Source organism: Tinamus guttatus, unplaced genomic scaffold (genome assembly GCF_059628265.1).
Source record: "Tinamus guttatus ecotype Peru unplaced genomic scaffold, ASM5962826v1 Tinamus_guttatus_pri_ptg000004l, whole genome shotgun sequence".
Lineage (NCBI taxonomy): Eukaryota > Metazoa > Chordata > Aves > Tinamiformes > Tinamidae > Tinamus > Tinamus guttatus.
In genome coordinates this window covers 14,764,174-14,782,590 of record NW_028288538.1, presented here as the reverse complement: position 1 = coordinate 14,782,590, position 18,417 = coordinate 14,764,174, and the positions used below count along the sequence as shown (strand labels likewise).

At 37.2% G+C, this 18,417-nt stretch overlaps 1 protein-coding gene across 2 annotated transcripts in view; it reads right to left on the bottom strand.

The window, feature by feature from the left end:
• Positions 1 to 18,417, bottom strand: part of ENTREP2 (endosomal transmembrane epsin interactor 2) — a 93,526-nt gene that overhangs the window by 10,036 nt on the left and 65,073 nt on the right. Inside the window, exons 4-8 of one of the 2 annotated variants that reach the window (XM_088519747.1) lie at positions 17,981 to 18,112; positions 12,945 to 13,052; positions 5,888 to 5,905; positions 3,534 to 3,694; positions 2,798 to 2,933 (exon numbers count right to left, since the gene is read on the bottom strand). In XM_088519747.1, the coding sequence (XP_088375873.1) occupies positions 2,798 to 2,933; positions 3,534 to 3,694; positions 5,888 to 5,905; positions 12,945 to 13,052; positions 17,981 to 18,112 (555 nt within the window). The remainder of the gene's footprint in view (positions 1 to 2,797; positions 2,934 to 3,533; positions 3,695 to 5,887; positions 5,906 to 12,944; positions 13,053 to 17,980; positions 18,113 to 18,417) is intronic. The other variant, XM_088519749.1, reaches the window with a different exon arrangement.

Here is an 18,417-nt window from a genome sequence, read left to right as displayed (position 1 = left end):
CATCTTACTGCAGTCACTGGTTTACATAAGTAGTTTTTCTGATAAAAATTTAGACATTAAAAGGCTTGTGAATATAACTCTATACAAAAAAACACTACCAGAACTATTTTATCTTAAGGTTTCTAAGCATATTTCTGGATAAATAATTTTATGTTTTAGAGTCGTCCTTTTTTTTTTTTCTTTAAAATCTAGAGACTTTTTTAAAATACAGATTGCTTTACATATTCTTAATCATTTAGAGAGAATATCTGTTGAATATTTGTGCTGAAATGTTGATTGACCTTCTGCATTCTGCCAGCCACTTGGCAGCTCCAGTGACTTTGTACCTACAAAATGAGTTGCACACTGGGCTGAGGTTTTGGTGCCAACACAAAGCAAACCCCTATTACTGAAAAAGAACTTTCTGCAGCTTTGATCTAGTAAGTTTAAATTAGTAAAATCATTATTATATAGGATATAAAGCAAACAGTGCTTGTTAAACAAACAAATAAATAATAACCCCCAAAAACTTAGCCTGGCCATTCCCCAAATCAAAATGTTTCATTTCCTTCTCAAGAGTATTTTACTGGCAGAAGAAATACATAGATTGCATTTACAAAGCTTACTCCTCTATTACACAAACATTTACAGATTAAGACAAAGACAATACGAAAAACATTTTTTAATAGTAAAATCATAAAATTACTAATCAGCACCAATGACCAACAGCATTTTTTATTTAGAAGAATCCACTGAAATTAGCACTGACATTTGTTGTGCACGAAATGCATGAAATATTGAAGCTTAATCTGATACAATTTGATAAAATTCTAAGGACCTTAATCCATGTAAAAACAAAGCAAACCCAGGCCTGATGCTCTGTAAGAGGTTTCATAATTATTATTAATGCCTCCCAGAAGCACTTCTGTAGCTAAAGCTCTGCCATTATTTCCGTTGCAAAGTATGCCTTTGAGGGATGTATAAATCTAGTTATTTCCATTCATATTGTGCTGTGATGCGTATTACTGAGAGCATTTGCACCATGTAAGAATTTAAGACTGCAGATGTAAAATGGTCCCAGACTTCATCTGTTTTTTTTTATTATTATTATTATTTCCAGATTAACTGAGACTTCGGCTCCAAAAGAATATGTTAAGACTTTGGTTGTCAGTAAAAGTACACGACTAAAAAGTTGCTTTATGGGCTTAGCACCATACAGCATTTAGTCAATACATTTCATTGATATTCTGATATTTAGCATCTGGTGTTTTGTTAATCCTGCAGGCTCTCCTAACCAGCAAATGTCAGGCATACAGCGGATCAACTCAATCCCAGTAGGAGACTGGGATCGAATATCATCACTTTAATTAAAATTAACCGCTCATTTTCACTCCCAATCGAAGAGGTGCTTCTGGAAGGCAGGTGTGCAGAGAGCAACAGACAGGCACTCACATCAACCCCACGTGCCAAAGAGTAACAGTTGCTACATGCACTTATTAAACCTCAGGCTTTCCTGGCAAGAGCATCACTTTGCTGCTTTAATTTATGGTTTGTTATGTCATATTTTTGTGACGTGTTGGTGCTCGAAGTGATTTTATGCTTAAGTATAATTAGAAACTTTTCGAACCCTCATATAATATAATTCTGACCAGAGATGTGATACTTCGCTACCTCCCACCTCCCCAGCCAGGTATAATTTAAATCGCTTTTGCCACTACTTTTTTAATCACTAAAGCTATCAACTCCTCCACAGCTTGCAGATTCCTGCGAGTTAATGTAAAGAAAATTGGACAGCTCTTCTGTAAAAAGCATTTTAGAAAGGAGATGACGCGGAAACTGATTTGCTTTTCAGCAAAGCAACTTGTGAAGAGTTTATACTGTTTTGTTTTATTACCAGCAGATAAATCAGAGCTAAAGCAATGTGCAGGCTCTCACGTGGTAGGGGCAGAGGGCATGCCAGGAGACAAGGGACGAAAGGGTTCAGAAGCTGCCTTCCCAGCTAAAGAAATATAATCAGATATCTTCGAGTTCTTAAATGATGTTTCTGCCTGGCAGTGAGCGTCTCAACATTGCCTTTTCCTCAGACATTTTGTCAACTGTCACAAATAAATCTTCGTTTGTGTAATAGCAAGCATTTATTTAAATTTAAATGTGTATATTTAACATCGCTAGTTTATTTATAGAGATTTCTGTTAAGAATTTTCAAGCACAGGTTCTACCCACACATCGTAGTTTAATACAGGACTTTGTAATTATCTTTGCTCAGATCACACACACAGAGCTCCCAGGAGCTCGATGCTATATACATACATACAAAAACATACAGAAGCTAATTAGCATTACTTGTCACAAGACACATAGCTATCTTCCTCCTTATTAATCTACATTATTATTTCCCACAAGAGCCAAGAAGCCTAATCTCCATTTCAATTCATCACTACCCTTTTCAAATAAAGAAAAAATCCATGCGTCAAAGTGGTTCCAATCCATCCTCATAGGTTTTGTTAGTGACAATACAGTATCATACAAGTTTTTAATAGGCAGTCTCAGCTGAAATATTGAATTCAGCTGAATATGAAACTTACATAAGTTTTGCCCAACATTAGGAAACTTGTATATCAACTAACCCCTTAAAGAGAAGGGTACGAAAACTGTTTAAAGAACATAAATATTTTCTAATGATTGATTCCTCAAAGCACAAATTAACTCCTTAAAGCAATTAACTCCACAATTATTTCAGATCATTAAAATAACGTCATGATGTTTTGCATTATGAAGAATTGGGATTAGGTCCGGGCTTTCTCCCGGCTTTCCTTACCTGACTAGTGGGCGTCTCTCCAATCACTGCCTCGTAAGGAGGGGGCAGCTCGGCTGGATACAGCATTCCGGGGCTGTTAATGGTGACTTCGTACAACGCACTGAATGGGGAATGAGCGAAGTCCAAATGGAAACCTCTGTTTAAAAATACAAACAAACTTCATTATTAAAAAAAAATTGCATTTGCTTTATTTGGTAAACCATGAATTTACACCACATTTATGCAGAGTTTTGTCTGAATTCAAAGCCAATACACTATCAAGAAAGATGAGCAAAATGAAAACTTAAACTACAGAGCAACTTTGAAAACTGTATTTCATTTTGGATACCAGCCAGCTGTCCAAACCTGCTTTGCAGTCATTTGTATCCTTCCTTGCTCCATAATAACACACATTAACTTCAATGATTTCACTAGAAAATCAAATCTCACATTCACCTTCAAGTGTATAATGTTAACAATTGTGAAAGGATTACCTATGAGCTGATCCCTGCTTTATGCTCAAGTATTGTTATCCTTGCTAGCTAAGTTCAGTCACTTCTCCATCACAGTAGTACTTGCACAGGGATTATTTCCGTGTGTGTCCTAACAAGTTTGTGAAAAATATATGTAATCTCCCTGGAAAAGAAGCACCTGATGTAAGTGAAGGACCCCACTTTACTTCATATTCTTTGAAAGAGCTTCATAGCCTGTAGCCCAGAACTACAGGCTGCGCGTGACTGCAGGGAAGGAGAGTCACCTCTGCGCCTCGACGAGCGGCGTGCAGGTGTATTCCGGGGGGTAGTACGGCGGCGGCGGGATTGGCGGAATGAACTCATCGAAGTCCAGGGTTTGGTGCAGGATAGTCCCGTGCGGAGTCATACAGTCGTGGTGGGAAGAATGTGGCCTCTGCGGCAGAAACTGAAAAGGAAGAGCTCTAGTTCCTTACGCTGGTAAGGAGCAATATCACCATTAACAAAAAGAATTATAATAAAAGGCTAGTTTTGGCAATCCTGACCAATGCCCAATTTTATTAATATCCCCACTGAAATGAAAGAGATCTTTCTGAAAGCATAAGATCAGTGAGGACTCTTAAGCTGGTAAAATATAAAATGAAGTTTTACTGAAGATACAGAGGAGTGTGCCTCAAAGTCAGTTACTCTTAAGATACAGAACATAGGACATTTCAAATTAAACAGTGTCTCAAGAAACATATTAACCTTAAAATACAATTTCATTACAGCATTATATAATCAGCTGTATTTTCATAATTGGGAAACACTAAATATTATCATTGAAATAACTATTTGCACGGTTTTGTTTCCAATTGGAAACTGCCATGTATTAACAACAACAACAAAAAAGCCCCAAAAAGCAAACCAGAGGTAAGCTGCCATACGTTCATTAAATTTTGAATATGGTAACTATTAATATCCCACCTATTTTTTACTCTTTCCAAACATATATTCTTAACAAATATTTATGTTGATACCAACTGCATGTGGTATAAATGTTTTAATGCTGGTGTAAATACAAGAAAAACATTTTTCCATATAACCATCTCAAAACCAAAAGGAAATAACTATTCTGAAAATGAAAAATGATTAATTGCTGAGAAGAGCTGCCAGACACGACAGGAACCTCATCAGCCTGGAGCATAGCAGTGGTATCAAGAAGCCCTTCTAGTTCAGTTGATACCAGAAGCTCCAAAACTCAACAAGCCTTCGAGCAAGGGCTTCAACTACATCCCGATCACAGGGGGTCCATCGTGCAGATCCCCTGCAACGCAGCCGCCTCGGCCCGCCTTGATTCACTTGGCCCTTGGCATTTAGAAGGCTGAATGACATCTTTGTTGTATTAAACACACTCTATGTACGTTGTTACAAAGGTCAAGGCTGAAATAACACAACACAACAGAGTCAGGAAGACTGGTTTCAATGGTTTGTGAAAATGAACTGCTAGTTGCTTACTAATTGACTCTCTAGAGATGTTTCATGAGTAACTACTAAATAAAGAGCTTCCTCTGCAGCATATTACTGCATCATTATATCCTACAGCCTATTGACTCATTTCAGCCCTTGTAGTGTACTGATGGCACAGGAACAAAAGACATGTACTTGATTCACTCTTAATTACATAACAAATCTAATACCAGGAAGTGCTGCCCTTCATATGAGACACAATTCAGGGGTCCCGAATACCTGCAGATATTTCTACTGGTTTCTCTTAAGAAATAAAATTACATTTTAAGCTTACTCTGAATTCACCTGCATTTCCAATGACTGTTTCCCAAACTGTAACAGTATATGAGCATTAATTGTAAACTACCAAACTGTTATAAATTATATGATCACCAGTCTCTCTTCAAAATATTTGAGATGATGAATCTTTTAGGAAACAAGCCAACAACTACAGGTAAAGATGAAATATCTATATAGCGCCAGTAACGAAAATTCTCACTCAGAATTTAAACACAATTACTTCAACTTGAACACACTGAACTAGCCTGAAAACTGCAAAAAAAATCTAACACGTAATGGAAACAAATATTTATACAATCAACCTCATGTTTTGTATCCTATTTGCTTCCATTAAACTCAGGAATATATCCATTTTCCTAGTACCTTTGAAGATTTGGATCATCTTTGCAGTCTGGACACTGAGCAATTTTCTTTTGCAACGGTCTTTATCTTTCCCAGCCTATTTCCATATTCTGCCACGAGTCTAGTTCTGGTTTCTGACAGGGAAGGGGCAGCTCCGGCTCTGAAGTTCCCTGAAGCTCATTTTCCTCAGACATACATAGGGTGCAACATTCTAACTATCCCCCTAAAACAACTATTAACACAGAACACAACTTCATGGTGAAGTATTTGTGGGATGTGATTGAAGGGAAAGGATTGTGGGGTAGCAGTGTGGCTCTGGAAGGAAAGTACTCTTGAGTTTAGATCCAGTTCAGTCGAACAGTGGAATCACTGGCAGCCTTTTCAAGACCCTTTACTCTGAGCACACGACACGGCAATGAGCACTGTGATACCAATGCTGAAAACAGGTGGAAAAATGGAGATGAAAGATGCACATACTGGGGGGTTGTTTTTTTCATAAATAACAGTTTACCTGTGTGATATCATCCTGCTGGAAGGCACAGCAATTAAATTAAAAGAGGCTGTAAGAGGTAGACTAGCAGGAAATGAAGCAATATCAAATATAAGGGATTATCACAAAGAACAGGCATTCTTGAAAAAACATTGAGAAAGCTATTAAGTGAGAATTAAATTATATCTTATTCTATACTTTCCATGTCTTATTCTAGCTTGCAAAGTTCAGGCTTCCTACACTGAACTGCATTTAAACAGCTTGAAGAGTCAGGCTTGGAGGGTGCGGGCTGGCTGGGCCGCGCAAACACTTAATGCAGTCTCCAGAGACGACACAGAAAGAGACACAAGGAGGAAACGCAAACAGCCAACGGAGCTGGCCCAGGCACAGGAACAGTGACAGGGGCCTTTCCAGGGAAACACACACACGGGACCCTTGGTGCTAACGGGACACTTGTCACCAAACAGTCTCAGAACAGTGGCTGGCAAGTAGGACAGAGCAACATGAACTGCTAAAACCAAGAGTGGGGGCAGTCTGTTTGCTCACAAGATCAGACGAGGACAAGCTGCATTCAATGCTGTTTCAAAATCTATAGCTCACACTCTAAAACAACTCACAAAGAAGCTCTCCAAGACACGTTTTGGGGACTGAACCTCCGATTACTACAGAAGCAACAGAGAGAAAATTGTTGCAGACAAGGACAAACAGGAGGTTGCACAATTTGAGCCAACCCTGTTAAAAACTTTACATTACCTCAAGGTTATCAATAGCTATTTTGAACATTATGTAGAAGTAGGTATGCCCTAGCTCTGGAAATCCCGAACACAATATTTATTCTGACTGCTTGGATTTGTTGGATGCTGGGTATTTTCTGAAATCAAGCAATAAAATACAGATTTAGGAGCCTGAATTCATGATGCTCTCTTAGGAAATAGTCAACCTCATGACTGAAATTTGACATTCAATTTATTACCAGTGTATACGTAGCATGGCAAGGAGCACTTTTCAGTCCTTGAATTAAATATGGTCTTAGTTTAGCATATAGAAAGTGTCTGATACATAATAGGCTACAGGATGTGCAAAGTGCTGTACACATAGCAGGCATAATCTGTACATCTATCTGGACAAGCCAAATTCCGACAGGCATACTCTCTGATTTAAACAGTCTTCATCTTTACTTAATAATGAGGGCTGCTTTGCGTCTAACTTGGTTTGCAGTTACGAGGAACGACTAAAATATGCTATTCTGTTGCTGCGGGCTAAACATGGAAGCTGTGCAGTGCTGCGCTTTGGTACTTATCCTTTGGACCTGAATTCATACTGAAGTTGGAAGATGTCACCAAGTAGAGAACATGACGTTTCCAGCAGAAGAGGTAATCTTTTTCTCAAAATGCAGTTATGCTTGGGTCCATTTGAGTGAGAACTCTGCAGAGGCAGCCAGATAGGATGGGACTCCAATGGCCTTCTCGGCCTGCAGCAGGAAGCATAGGCTTCCAATTTGCATTGAGGAAGGCAGTGCTTTATGGAATGAAAAGGACTCTTTTTTCTTAATTTTTAGCTTTTCAAGATTAAACAAACACCAATAAACAGAAAGGAGTAAGGCTATGAAACTCTCTTTCCATTTATTGTCAGACCAGATTTCAGAGTTCTTCCAAATATGGGTCACTGAAGCAACAGGAATGATCAAGGCTTATTATTTACATTTGGGGTATCACATGTGCAAGGAGAAGTTCTTGGAGGAGAATCAATTAATGAAGTGAAGAAACAGCAGATAAAGACTGTAAATAGACTTCCCTAAAGAAAAAGTTACCTGGTATGTGGCAGTGTGCAAGCCCTTCCAGCTGGGATCTGGGAGATGGAGAGCACCTGTGGGTAAAGGCCATTTCCACTGAACACGAGCACCTTGCAGCCCACGTGCCCTATAGCTGCTCAGCAAGTTGATGCCATGGAAATGCCACAGGGCCAGGAATCCTGAGTTAACAGCTACAACATATCCCAAACAGCAACCGCCATACGGGAGTTTGAAATAGCACTCTAAGGGAATCTTCTTATCTCGAGTATTTTCTCATATCTGCATGTAATTACATTTGCCTTCCATATCATGTTAATACATTTACTCTGTAGCTTTGAAATAATCCCTTTAGAGACTCCAGGGATCATTATCCGCATGTTATTCTTCATACACCATTTTGAAAAATCTGTCAGTTCTTGGGGATGGGAAATAAAATATTTTAAATTGCGTATAATTAAATATTAGCATCTTATCTAATGTAAAAGCTGTTTGTAATACACCTGGGTCTGCAGCACTGTCTTTTTTAATTAACTGTCCTCCTCTTGGACAAGTTATCTTCTTCCTTTTTTTTTTTGAAAGAGTATTTTCTACATCTTTTCTAATTGCGAATGTTATAACTATCACAAGCCAGTAGCCCCATAGGTACTGTTCTTTGACACTACATCTTTAATATTCTGAATTCAACATTCTGTATTTTAAATATTCCTAAATATTTCTTAATCTAGCAATAGAATGGAAAATGGAAAACAGTATATCTTCTAAAAACCTCATGAGTTTGCCTATGGCAAAGGCTTCTACCATACTTTTTCAGTTGAGGTGGGAGGAAACACACAGTGCTTCTAAATCGACTGCCATCTGGGCTACACAAAAATCTAGTGAGATTTGTGCCCCCAAAATGTAATATTTATGGTTTGATATAATTCAGTTAAATATTAAAATTATTTAATGACTGACAGCCAATTCTCATGTGAATTTAAACTCCTCACAGACTTTTGGGGTAAAAAAAAAAAGCAGCTTATTTCAACATGATAAAAAAAAAGTTATTTCAACATGATACACTGGAATAGGAGCATAGAAAAGCTACCATCATATTCTCTGCACAGTCTGGTGCTTGAGTGCTCAAGTGTTTGAGTGACTTAATAGAAATACTAGATAAATGCAGAAAAATCTTAAATATAATTAGTCTCTAGAGTAACAAAAATGTTATTTTTATATAACAAAATATAAGTTCAGTACACTGTGAATTAATCTCATTGTGGGTTTAGAAGAGATAAAGGAACATTTTGATTTCTTCACAATTTTTTACTCTGATATGCATTTTTTTCCTTCATATATAAAAGATTTATTTAAATGTGTTGTGAAAGGAAATGATAAGTGATTTATAGTCTACACATACCATGGCACTTAATAAATGTTTCTAAAAAATAGCATGAACTATACATGTGTTTAGGAATCACTCTGCCTGTCCTCTGCGTATGAGGATCCACAGTAAATCGTTACTAGCGCCCCACTGCCCTGTGTGACAGAGGGAAAGCAAAGCTTATTTAAGGAAAGACATGTAGAAAGCAATGTGTGTGTTAGTTCAACCTGTGAGACGTGACACCAGCACTGCCACCAGCGCTGTGTAGTTTCAAACAATCAGGAGGACAAGTGCAGCATAGGCAAAACCCTGACTCTTATCTCATGCAGCCATCGCTGAATCTGGATGGTCTCCCCCTGGCTTTGGAAGAAGAGGATTTCAAAACAGCAGAAGATTGTGTCATTTCTAGCCATCATAAAGACTTACCATAGAGAGAAAAAAAAAAAGCAATTAAGAAAATCCAAGTGAGTAGTCTCCTTGAAAAGATAAAAGTCACAAAGAAGCATTGAGCTTCACGTAAAAGCAAAGACTCCGACATGGTGCTCCCAAAGAAGGTCTGTCTGCAAGTGTTCTGAAAGCCATACAGACTGAATACACACTAAGTCATGCTAAGGCTTCTGTGCACACACATCACCATTTGGGCTGCCAAAAGGATCATCTACTGGGGAAAAAAAAAACAAAGCAATTCAAACAGAAAACCCACTCTGCTGAAAAATAGAAATGGTCTCAGACTGCAGCTTTGTACACTGCATGACACTGTGAAGTATTCATTCAGTTCAGCTTCCATTTCGATTTTTCTTAGGTGAAAAAAAATCTGCTATCATTTACACTAGTAGAAATCTTGAGAAACCTGACAAGGGAATGATGTTGCATTTAATCAATAGTAATCGATAGCTTGAGATGGCAACATATTTCTCCAAAAACACCGAACTTTAAAACAAGTAAAGTTTACTTAAAACTGACCCGTTGTTACAACTCTTACCTTAAACCGGAAAAGACTATTTCAGTTAAGAACACATACACTACACAAACCCTCTGGACAGAGATAATTCATCTACCCTACTGTTCTTCCAGCTGACACACGTATAGTAGCACAGACCATAAAATGTATTATTTTCTAATTTCTAATTTATTATCAACTTCAGCTGATACTCAAGACAGGCTTACAATCTCTTACCAATATGGATGGAAATAATTACCTACTGTTGCTTAACAAAAATTTAAAAGGGAATGTGCTAGTGGACAGAGCATAAAACTTCGAATTAGAAAAGCTAATTAGAGAGTTATTTTATAGAACAGAAAAAAGTTTGCAAGTGTTCTTGAAAAAAAGAAGAAAAGCTGAGGGAGATACTTGAGAACTCAACATAATGCTTGTAATTTCTCTTTTTATCTTTTTTAGTCTGTTAGGACATACTGAAATGTAATAGATAAATATATTGAATCAAGTATTTTAAGATGATGTGCAGAATGAGAAGAAAGTGATACACAGAGTTAAGAGCTGTTTGACATTTAAACCTTTAGCAGGTTCAACTCCTGTCAAAATGTTCACTGCTTGAATCATCTAATTGCTTTTATTTTATTCTCAATCTCCTGAAATTATTTTAAAACTTCATATTAACATTAAAAAAATCCATAGTCTTCTTTCTTTCCGAATTTTTTCAAAATCATGAGATACTGCACAACCTCAGTCTTTTTATATATATTGCTATATACTGATATACATAAATACATATGTGAAGGTCTCTCTCTCTATCTATATTTATATATCCAAAGGCAATTTCTCAATTTAAAAAGTAGTTTGTTCCAAACATGCAAATTGGTGGGACCTTTGCCCCACTCCGATCAACAAGTTTAAGTTCATAGATCACGCAATATGACTGCACTGTGTGACTTAAATGCAGCCGTATGCAAAGGATTTGTTAAATATTTGTGTACAGATTTTAGCAATGCATGCAGCCTGTTAAGTCAGTTAATGACACACTGAGTTATCATTATGGCTGATGACAACAGCAATTAAACGCTGCAGCTTGTATGTGGCATCATTACATTATTGCCTTTATAAAACAAGAGCTTGTTTCAGATATCATGTAACGCGATGAACAGTGATGGTGATAAATGAGAAAGCACTGCTTGGTATCACTGCCCGTTGAGGATGCTCTAGGACAAGCACCGAGCAAGCACCTTCGGAGGGAGGGAAGAAGGGAGCAGGTGAACTTCACACTTCACCTTGCACTAGTGAGTATCAATGCAGTAGGATTCGTCACACAAGATGAAAACTGAAATCTGCCCGCAGCAATAACTGAAGTAACTCGGAAGTGACAGCTTTACTTATCAAGGGACGTTTCCTCACATTACAGAAGCTTTACATAATCTGATTTGATGTACATTAACCTGCAGGAGGGCTTTATGCTTGGAAAGAGAAATTCTGGGGAGTCCTGTAATGAAGTGCAGTCTTAAACTGTCCAAAGCAGTAAAATACACAAAAAAGCAATTTCCATCTATAATTATTGCATCTTTTCATTTAGTCTTAAAGCTCTAATGCAACTGGGAAAATATTTTAGATTTTTTTTTCTTGCAGCAACTGTATATTCTTAATGGTAGAAAGGATGATGTGAAGGAAAAAGAAATTACTGCATATCACAAGAAGAAACAACCTAGGAAAGTATACTTTTGGGCTCAGCCAGAAAAAAACAAAGCCCCAAGTGATTCTCTTAGTCTTGTGTCACATGCAACATCTCAACTATCGCAGAAACGGCAATGTACCTGTTCTTGTCTTTCTTATCCCTTCCTGTTTTCAGCTTCTTTCTTCCAGAATAACATCTAACCATCGGAAGTTAGATTCCAACAGTTTAATTGAAAAATGAGAACCTAAATCATTCTCAATCTCCAATTGGCATATAATAAGATATGCTAAAAATTCAACAAAGATTTCTTCATGCATGTAATTTCTATAAAATACATTAAGAAAGTAAGGGTAGTAGTGAGGAAAAATATTTTGTCTTTTGTATTTTTAATGGTTATTATTAAATATTTAAAGCTTTATTTTGACTTCCTGTGTACATAAAATTTCAACCTGGTTTCTGAAAACAATCTCAAGATTTATACTTTTGCCAGTACAAAACTAAAGGAAACTAAAATGTAACACAATAGTTTATAATATTCCTAGGAAATGGGCAACTGAGAAAAATAGCAGTACTAACAGCTCACCTGAAAAGGGGATTCTCCCCAAAGCTGTCTGCTCTCTGTTTCCTCTTAATGCCAATATCATTCCTTTATTAGTTATGCAAGCACCCATTATTTATAAGAGATTATAGGTGATATGTTACTAAGTGACTGAAGAACAGCCGCTGAGCACTCTGAGCAATCAACACCTTTCAGCCCAAAAGGACTTGAAGAGCCTGAATGGAAGCTGTGAGCATTTAACAACTTCAAACATAATTTATTAATAAGGAGAAGGACAGTAATGGAAAGAGTAACTAATGAAAATGTTCAGTCCTGAACAAGTGTCTCATTTATCTGCCATCCTGATACCCAAAACACCTGGCACCTGGTCCATGGTGTACAAAATAGAGGCAGGTCTTGTTGCTTTTTAACTGCTCTGAAAGGTCCCCAGTCTGCTCAGGGTCACTCACTGAGTGTCATACAGCAACTAACAAAAGCTCATCAAGACTAAATCAGATAAAAGAGAAGATATATATATCTATATATAAATTAACTCTCTGTTAACCCTTGAAACACAGCACATACATCTGTACATTGTATTTATGCAAACAGATAAAATACACCTTGTACACAAACATTTTCACACTCACATAGACACGCAAATAAGCAGAAGCATAAAAGCAACAAGTAGATACAAATGAGGACACATAAATTAGGGAAATACGTGATGATGGACATGACCACTTGCTGTCACTGAAACTCACCATTTGCAGGAGATCAGAAGAAACCATCTGCATGCAGCACATTGCTGTTGCCAAAGCACAGACGATGGTGGAGATGATATTGAGAGCGCACACGCTGAACAACAGGTCCTGTGAAAGACAGGCAGCAGAATGTCACCTCCTACCTCTGGGGCACGAATGACAGCAAATAATTTTAGCAGATTTTATAACAACACTGTTAGTCATTATGAATTTAATATGATATTAATTAGCTGTGTGAAATTCTTTCAACCTGTAATATTTTCTCTTAAACCAATCAGCAAAGGAACAATTACAGAAGCAAACTTCTTCCAAACTTCAAACTTCCCTCCCCACCAACATACCAGCAATTCATTTAATGTTAGACATTTTCTTTGATATATTAAAATTTAAAGTTCTCCAATTCCCTGGCAAAACACAAATTGCTGCTGTCACAACACCATAGCTATCACTGTCCAGCTATCACTAGAATGATACTATGAAAAAGACCTCTTGTAAAAAAATACATATAGCAATTTCATTACTTTCAATATTTGAAATCTGCAAATTAGAATATTGTTTGTGTTTAAGAAAATTCAGTTGAAAAGCTAGTGTGAAATTGAGGACTGCATCCGATATTAGATATTCTATGCATCTCAAACAGAATCAAAGGAATATGTTTTTAGGTAAGGCAGAAAAGCAGGGGCTGTATCTGGGCATTTTAACGTGTGCTAATGAAGTAAGTACATATTGCCAAGTGTTTGTTTTTGTTTCACTGCATTTAAAACAGCAACAATAAGTACTTCTGTTTACAAAGCAGAATTAAAAAAGGAATCCTTGAATTAAAACTGAAGTGTTTTTATAGTAAAGGTATAATTTTTTAAAATTATCCATTGCTTGCAATCACCAGATTTTTTATTTCCTTTCCCTACAGCTAGAGAAAGCAAAAGTGACTTGCACACTGGCAACGCTTCAAAACTTCTACCCTCCTTGCACAGCAGCTCCATAGCGGCTTGCAACAATGACTTGCAACAATTACAATGCTCAAGTTTAGCTGTATTTCCTGGACATTGAAAAGCCAAGATTACTTTTTTCAAAAAGAAAAAAAACACAGATCATTTTTTTTTGTCCTTGATTATTTCTTTGTTTACAATATTTAAAATAATTTTAGCTTTTGCTCATATTACCAAAATCTAAGTTAAAGAAAATAAACCCAGTACTTTTTAATAGTTCTAGCCTGTATAATTCTATTGAATTGCCAGCTTTTCATTGCACTCTGTGAAACACTCCCATTTTGACTGCTCAGTAGATTGGTTTCTTATGGAAATAAAAGATTCAGAGTCTTGGAGAATCTTAAGTTCCCTGCCCTTCCGAGAGTTTTTTCAATACACAACCAAAGGAGTTAAAAAAAAGGAAAAAAAAAAGAAAAAAGAAAAAAGAAAAGCTTGTCAATGTGTAAAAAGAGCTCTCTAATCAGTAGCCCTGAACATGAGGATCTAAAAATCCACACTGATCAATGGCTAAAACTAGTCTCACTCTTGCAATTCCATAAAGACAATTTATTTTCTCCTTGATTGGCTTCAATTACAGTGCTTCACTGCTTATACCACTATAACCTGAAAAGAGATAATGAGCAGTAAAGGTTTTTCACCCATGAAATGACTCTCTGTGTGAGGACAACAATCTTTTTAGCGCAAATTATAACTTCAGTTGTTCTAAATGGATATGTCTGAGAAGCAGTAAGCAAACTAGCTGTCATATGAGTAGGAAGAGAGCCTGCACACACAAAGAATCAGTTCTGAACCGTATGGGTTTCACGTGTACTTTAAACAGTAAACAGAGACATGGTTAATGCTTCATCAAACAGATTTATGGTATAAAAGTGCAATATAGCATACTATTTTACATGAGACTGAAACTTTATTTAATCTTATTTGATATTATTTAAATAATACTCCTTTTATGTAGTATCCAAGAAGTTTTGTGTTAGGTCCTCTGAAACTTAAAATATAAATTTCTGTAAGGTTCAATTAATTGCAAGACAGAGCATTCCAAACAACATGAAGCAAAACATATTTTTCTGCAGCATCATGTTTCAGCTCAGATTCTACTTTAACAGTTTTTACAATATTGAGAAAAAAATTGTCCATCCATAAGACAAACGTATGCATATGTGAGCTTTAAGCAGCAAGGGACAAAGGATTTCTTATATATCTTCCCATAACAGATTTTTTTTTTCAAATTTCATTATATCTTAAAAGGAGTGTCCTGAAACAAATTTCCCTTGTATCACAGTATCCTCTACTACACTTGTAAAAGCCTTACACTGGCCTCAAATTATATTTTTGGTTACAAACACAACATCTCCCTAAAACAGAGTTCTGCTGAATCCACCATCTCTTGCACTCATGGCACTGCTCAGAGCAGTCGCTAGTCGAGAGTGGCCAGCAAGGGGCACACGTCTGTGTGAAGCCCTGATGTCGATGGACATGTTCATGTGACAGACACAGGACATGGAGTGGCTGAAACCAATTTGCTCCCTGACAGGTCAGACAGGCCCCGAGCTGGCAGGGGGGAAGCAGCAGCTGAAGTGAGCACCTCCGAGCAGGAAATGGGATGCAGGAATTGGGGCTGGCTCTTGGCAAGAGCAAGCTGTTAGGCAGAAAAATAAGGAAAAAATAACAAATTAATAGAAAATAGTTTTTTGCCAAGTTAGTAGTTTGAATTGGCTCAACATCCAGCTGGGGGAATGCCAGGGCTGGTTCAAAGGAAGAGTGGGCACAATGGAGGAAAGGGAGGAAGCAATGGGCAGGCAGGCAGGTGCCCCTGCTTCTGTCATCGTGGTGGAAGCAAGGCAGAGACTTAAAATTTCAATAATCCCCAAAATGGCTCCATATGACAGAAGAAAGCATAAAGCTCAGTGTCATTGCTGTTCAGTGAAAGCACTGGGTATGCTGATGGGTTTTGGATCAGATCAGTTCATGGAAATGATTCATCTTATGACCACACAGATGCTGAATGCAACACAAGAGGCTCCGCTGGAGGAAACAGCCAGAGACAGAACTGCTGCTTTCGGTGGCAGTTCTCCAGAACAGCAGATTCAATTTATGCTAATGAAACTACACTGTAAGTCTATCGCATCCCTGGTCATTATATTGTTTCTGAGCACCTGCATCTTAATAGACCTTTCTAATTCTTTATTGATTTTGCAAATAGATACCACTTGTTTTTACATTAATTGGGCTGGAACTGAATCCTATCAAAGCAACTTCTGAACATAAGGACAGACCTGTGCTAGAAGTGTGTGATTATTGTTAAAATCACGATTCTGAGACATCAACAGTGTTCAGCACCACGGAATATTGACCCTGAGTATGAAGAAGAAAGCGAAAAACCTTATTTTCAGTGACTAGTTTAGGTCAATCTAATGCAGAGACCTGCATACAAAATGAGTCTATCAGTGAAGGATGCTAACCAGGAAATCTTCTCTCCAGCAGCAAAGTGTGGATGAGACCTGAGAGCGCAGTGTTTGTCACATCACGCAATAGCTGCTGTCACCGGAGCTGTGCAGGCACAAGTGCCAGGTGCAATACAAAGCTGCCCATTTACTGCCCTAAGAACGAGCTGGGTTACCAGCCCTTACAAACACAGAAACAGCAGAGTATCTTTGCCTCTTTTGCTGTACAGCATTCAAATCTGTGCTGAAATCATAGTATTAAACAATCACAGAAAATTAGCATTAATCTCACAAACCCCATATTCAGTTCCCTCTTACAAACAATGCTCATGCACATTTATATATATACATATATACACACACACACTTAAACACACACATAGACACACACACATATATATATGCACACTGAGAGAAAAAAGAGAAATGTAGATGTAAATGTATGAATGATCATAGATAGTGGTATTTCTTGTGTCCTCAGTGAAAATATCTGGCTAGTTCATTCAGGGTTTGGAAACAAGAGGCAGGCATTGATTTACAAAGAAGGGAAGAGATGATTCAAAAATCACAGTAGAGATAACACAAAGAAACTGTATCTTTCAATTGAACTGTAAATAAATAGACATTCAATACAGATCATGCAGAACACATGAGCAAAGTCAAACTGAGTGTACACAAGACTAGTGGCCATTGGTATTTTCTCTTAGTCCTGTTTGACTGGGAACAATATCTGATAGGCAATACACGTTATTAGTGCTTCTACCTGTTTTGAGCTCTGAAATATCGCTTCAGATATGAATATGTAACTCAGAGATTTCAGACCCCCTTCACAGCGTAAAGCCTTAACCTCCTTATTTCCTTGAATGTCACTACAGTATTCCTTTAGAGACCAGTAACTTTATTAAAATTTATACTTGGAAATTGAGAGTCTTAGATGCAGACTTACTTTTTATGATTAAATTAAACAAAGCTAATGACCCTGAGGTACTCAGGGTTCTTTTCTCTGGCCAGTTCTTTTAGGGTTTCTTTTCTGTCTTCCAAAGCAATGTAATACCAACCCTTGCTGGCCTGGTGACAATTAAGTGAAGAAATTTGTTGGCAATTACATTAGGATATAATTGAATCATACTGTATTATTTGTTCTTCATTCTTTATCTGGATAGTTGTAACACAAAACACTATAGGATTTATACTTCTAATAACATTGCAGACAGACTATAAGCAAGATTCCAGCACTCAGAGGAACACTTACCATTCTCCCTCAACAAAGCTTCACCTGAAGAACATTCTGCTAATACTTCTTATTTCTTTTAACACCTCCTGGAATCTGGGTCTGCCATAATCAAATGTAACCTGTGTTTCTTAAATAAACTCTATCACAATAATTATCCTACACAAATACAGATAACTAAGTGTACAACACAGGACCTTTTCATGCATAGCAGCGTTAATTTCTTTTGGGAGACATTTTAATTTCTTTGCACATCAGAGAGCACAAACACCCAGAAGAACAGCAGGACGTACTCTCACCACACATTTCTGTCTTAATACCACACTCACTGTTAAAAACCAGAACAAACTGTTGATGCTTCTCATAACGCACCTTTAGGGTCAACCTCACAACATTACACTCCTGCAGAGGGTTCAGTTTCAGTGTTTCTCCCAGGTTACTGCAGCCTGATGTTTGGTGCTGCATTTCACAGCAAACGCAGACACCATCACTGTCAAACTTAATCTGGGGAGAGAAAAAAACCAGTCAGATTAAGCCAACAGAAACACACTTCCCAACAGTTTTTATGATGTTTACACTTATTGTGACAATCTTGACTATTGAGTATGTCTCCTTACATACTTTTCACTTTGAAAAACATCTCATTTATATTTTCCTATGTTCAGATCTTTTCAGTCCAGTAAGTACTGAATGTCTTTGAATTAAAAAAAAAAAACTTTAATTAGCAGTTCTCTATTTTGAGGATTTAAAAAGCATTAGGCATCTATTTCTTTAAAGATTCATTAATGTTCTTTGCTGAACATACTTGA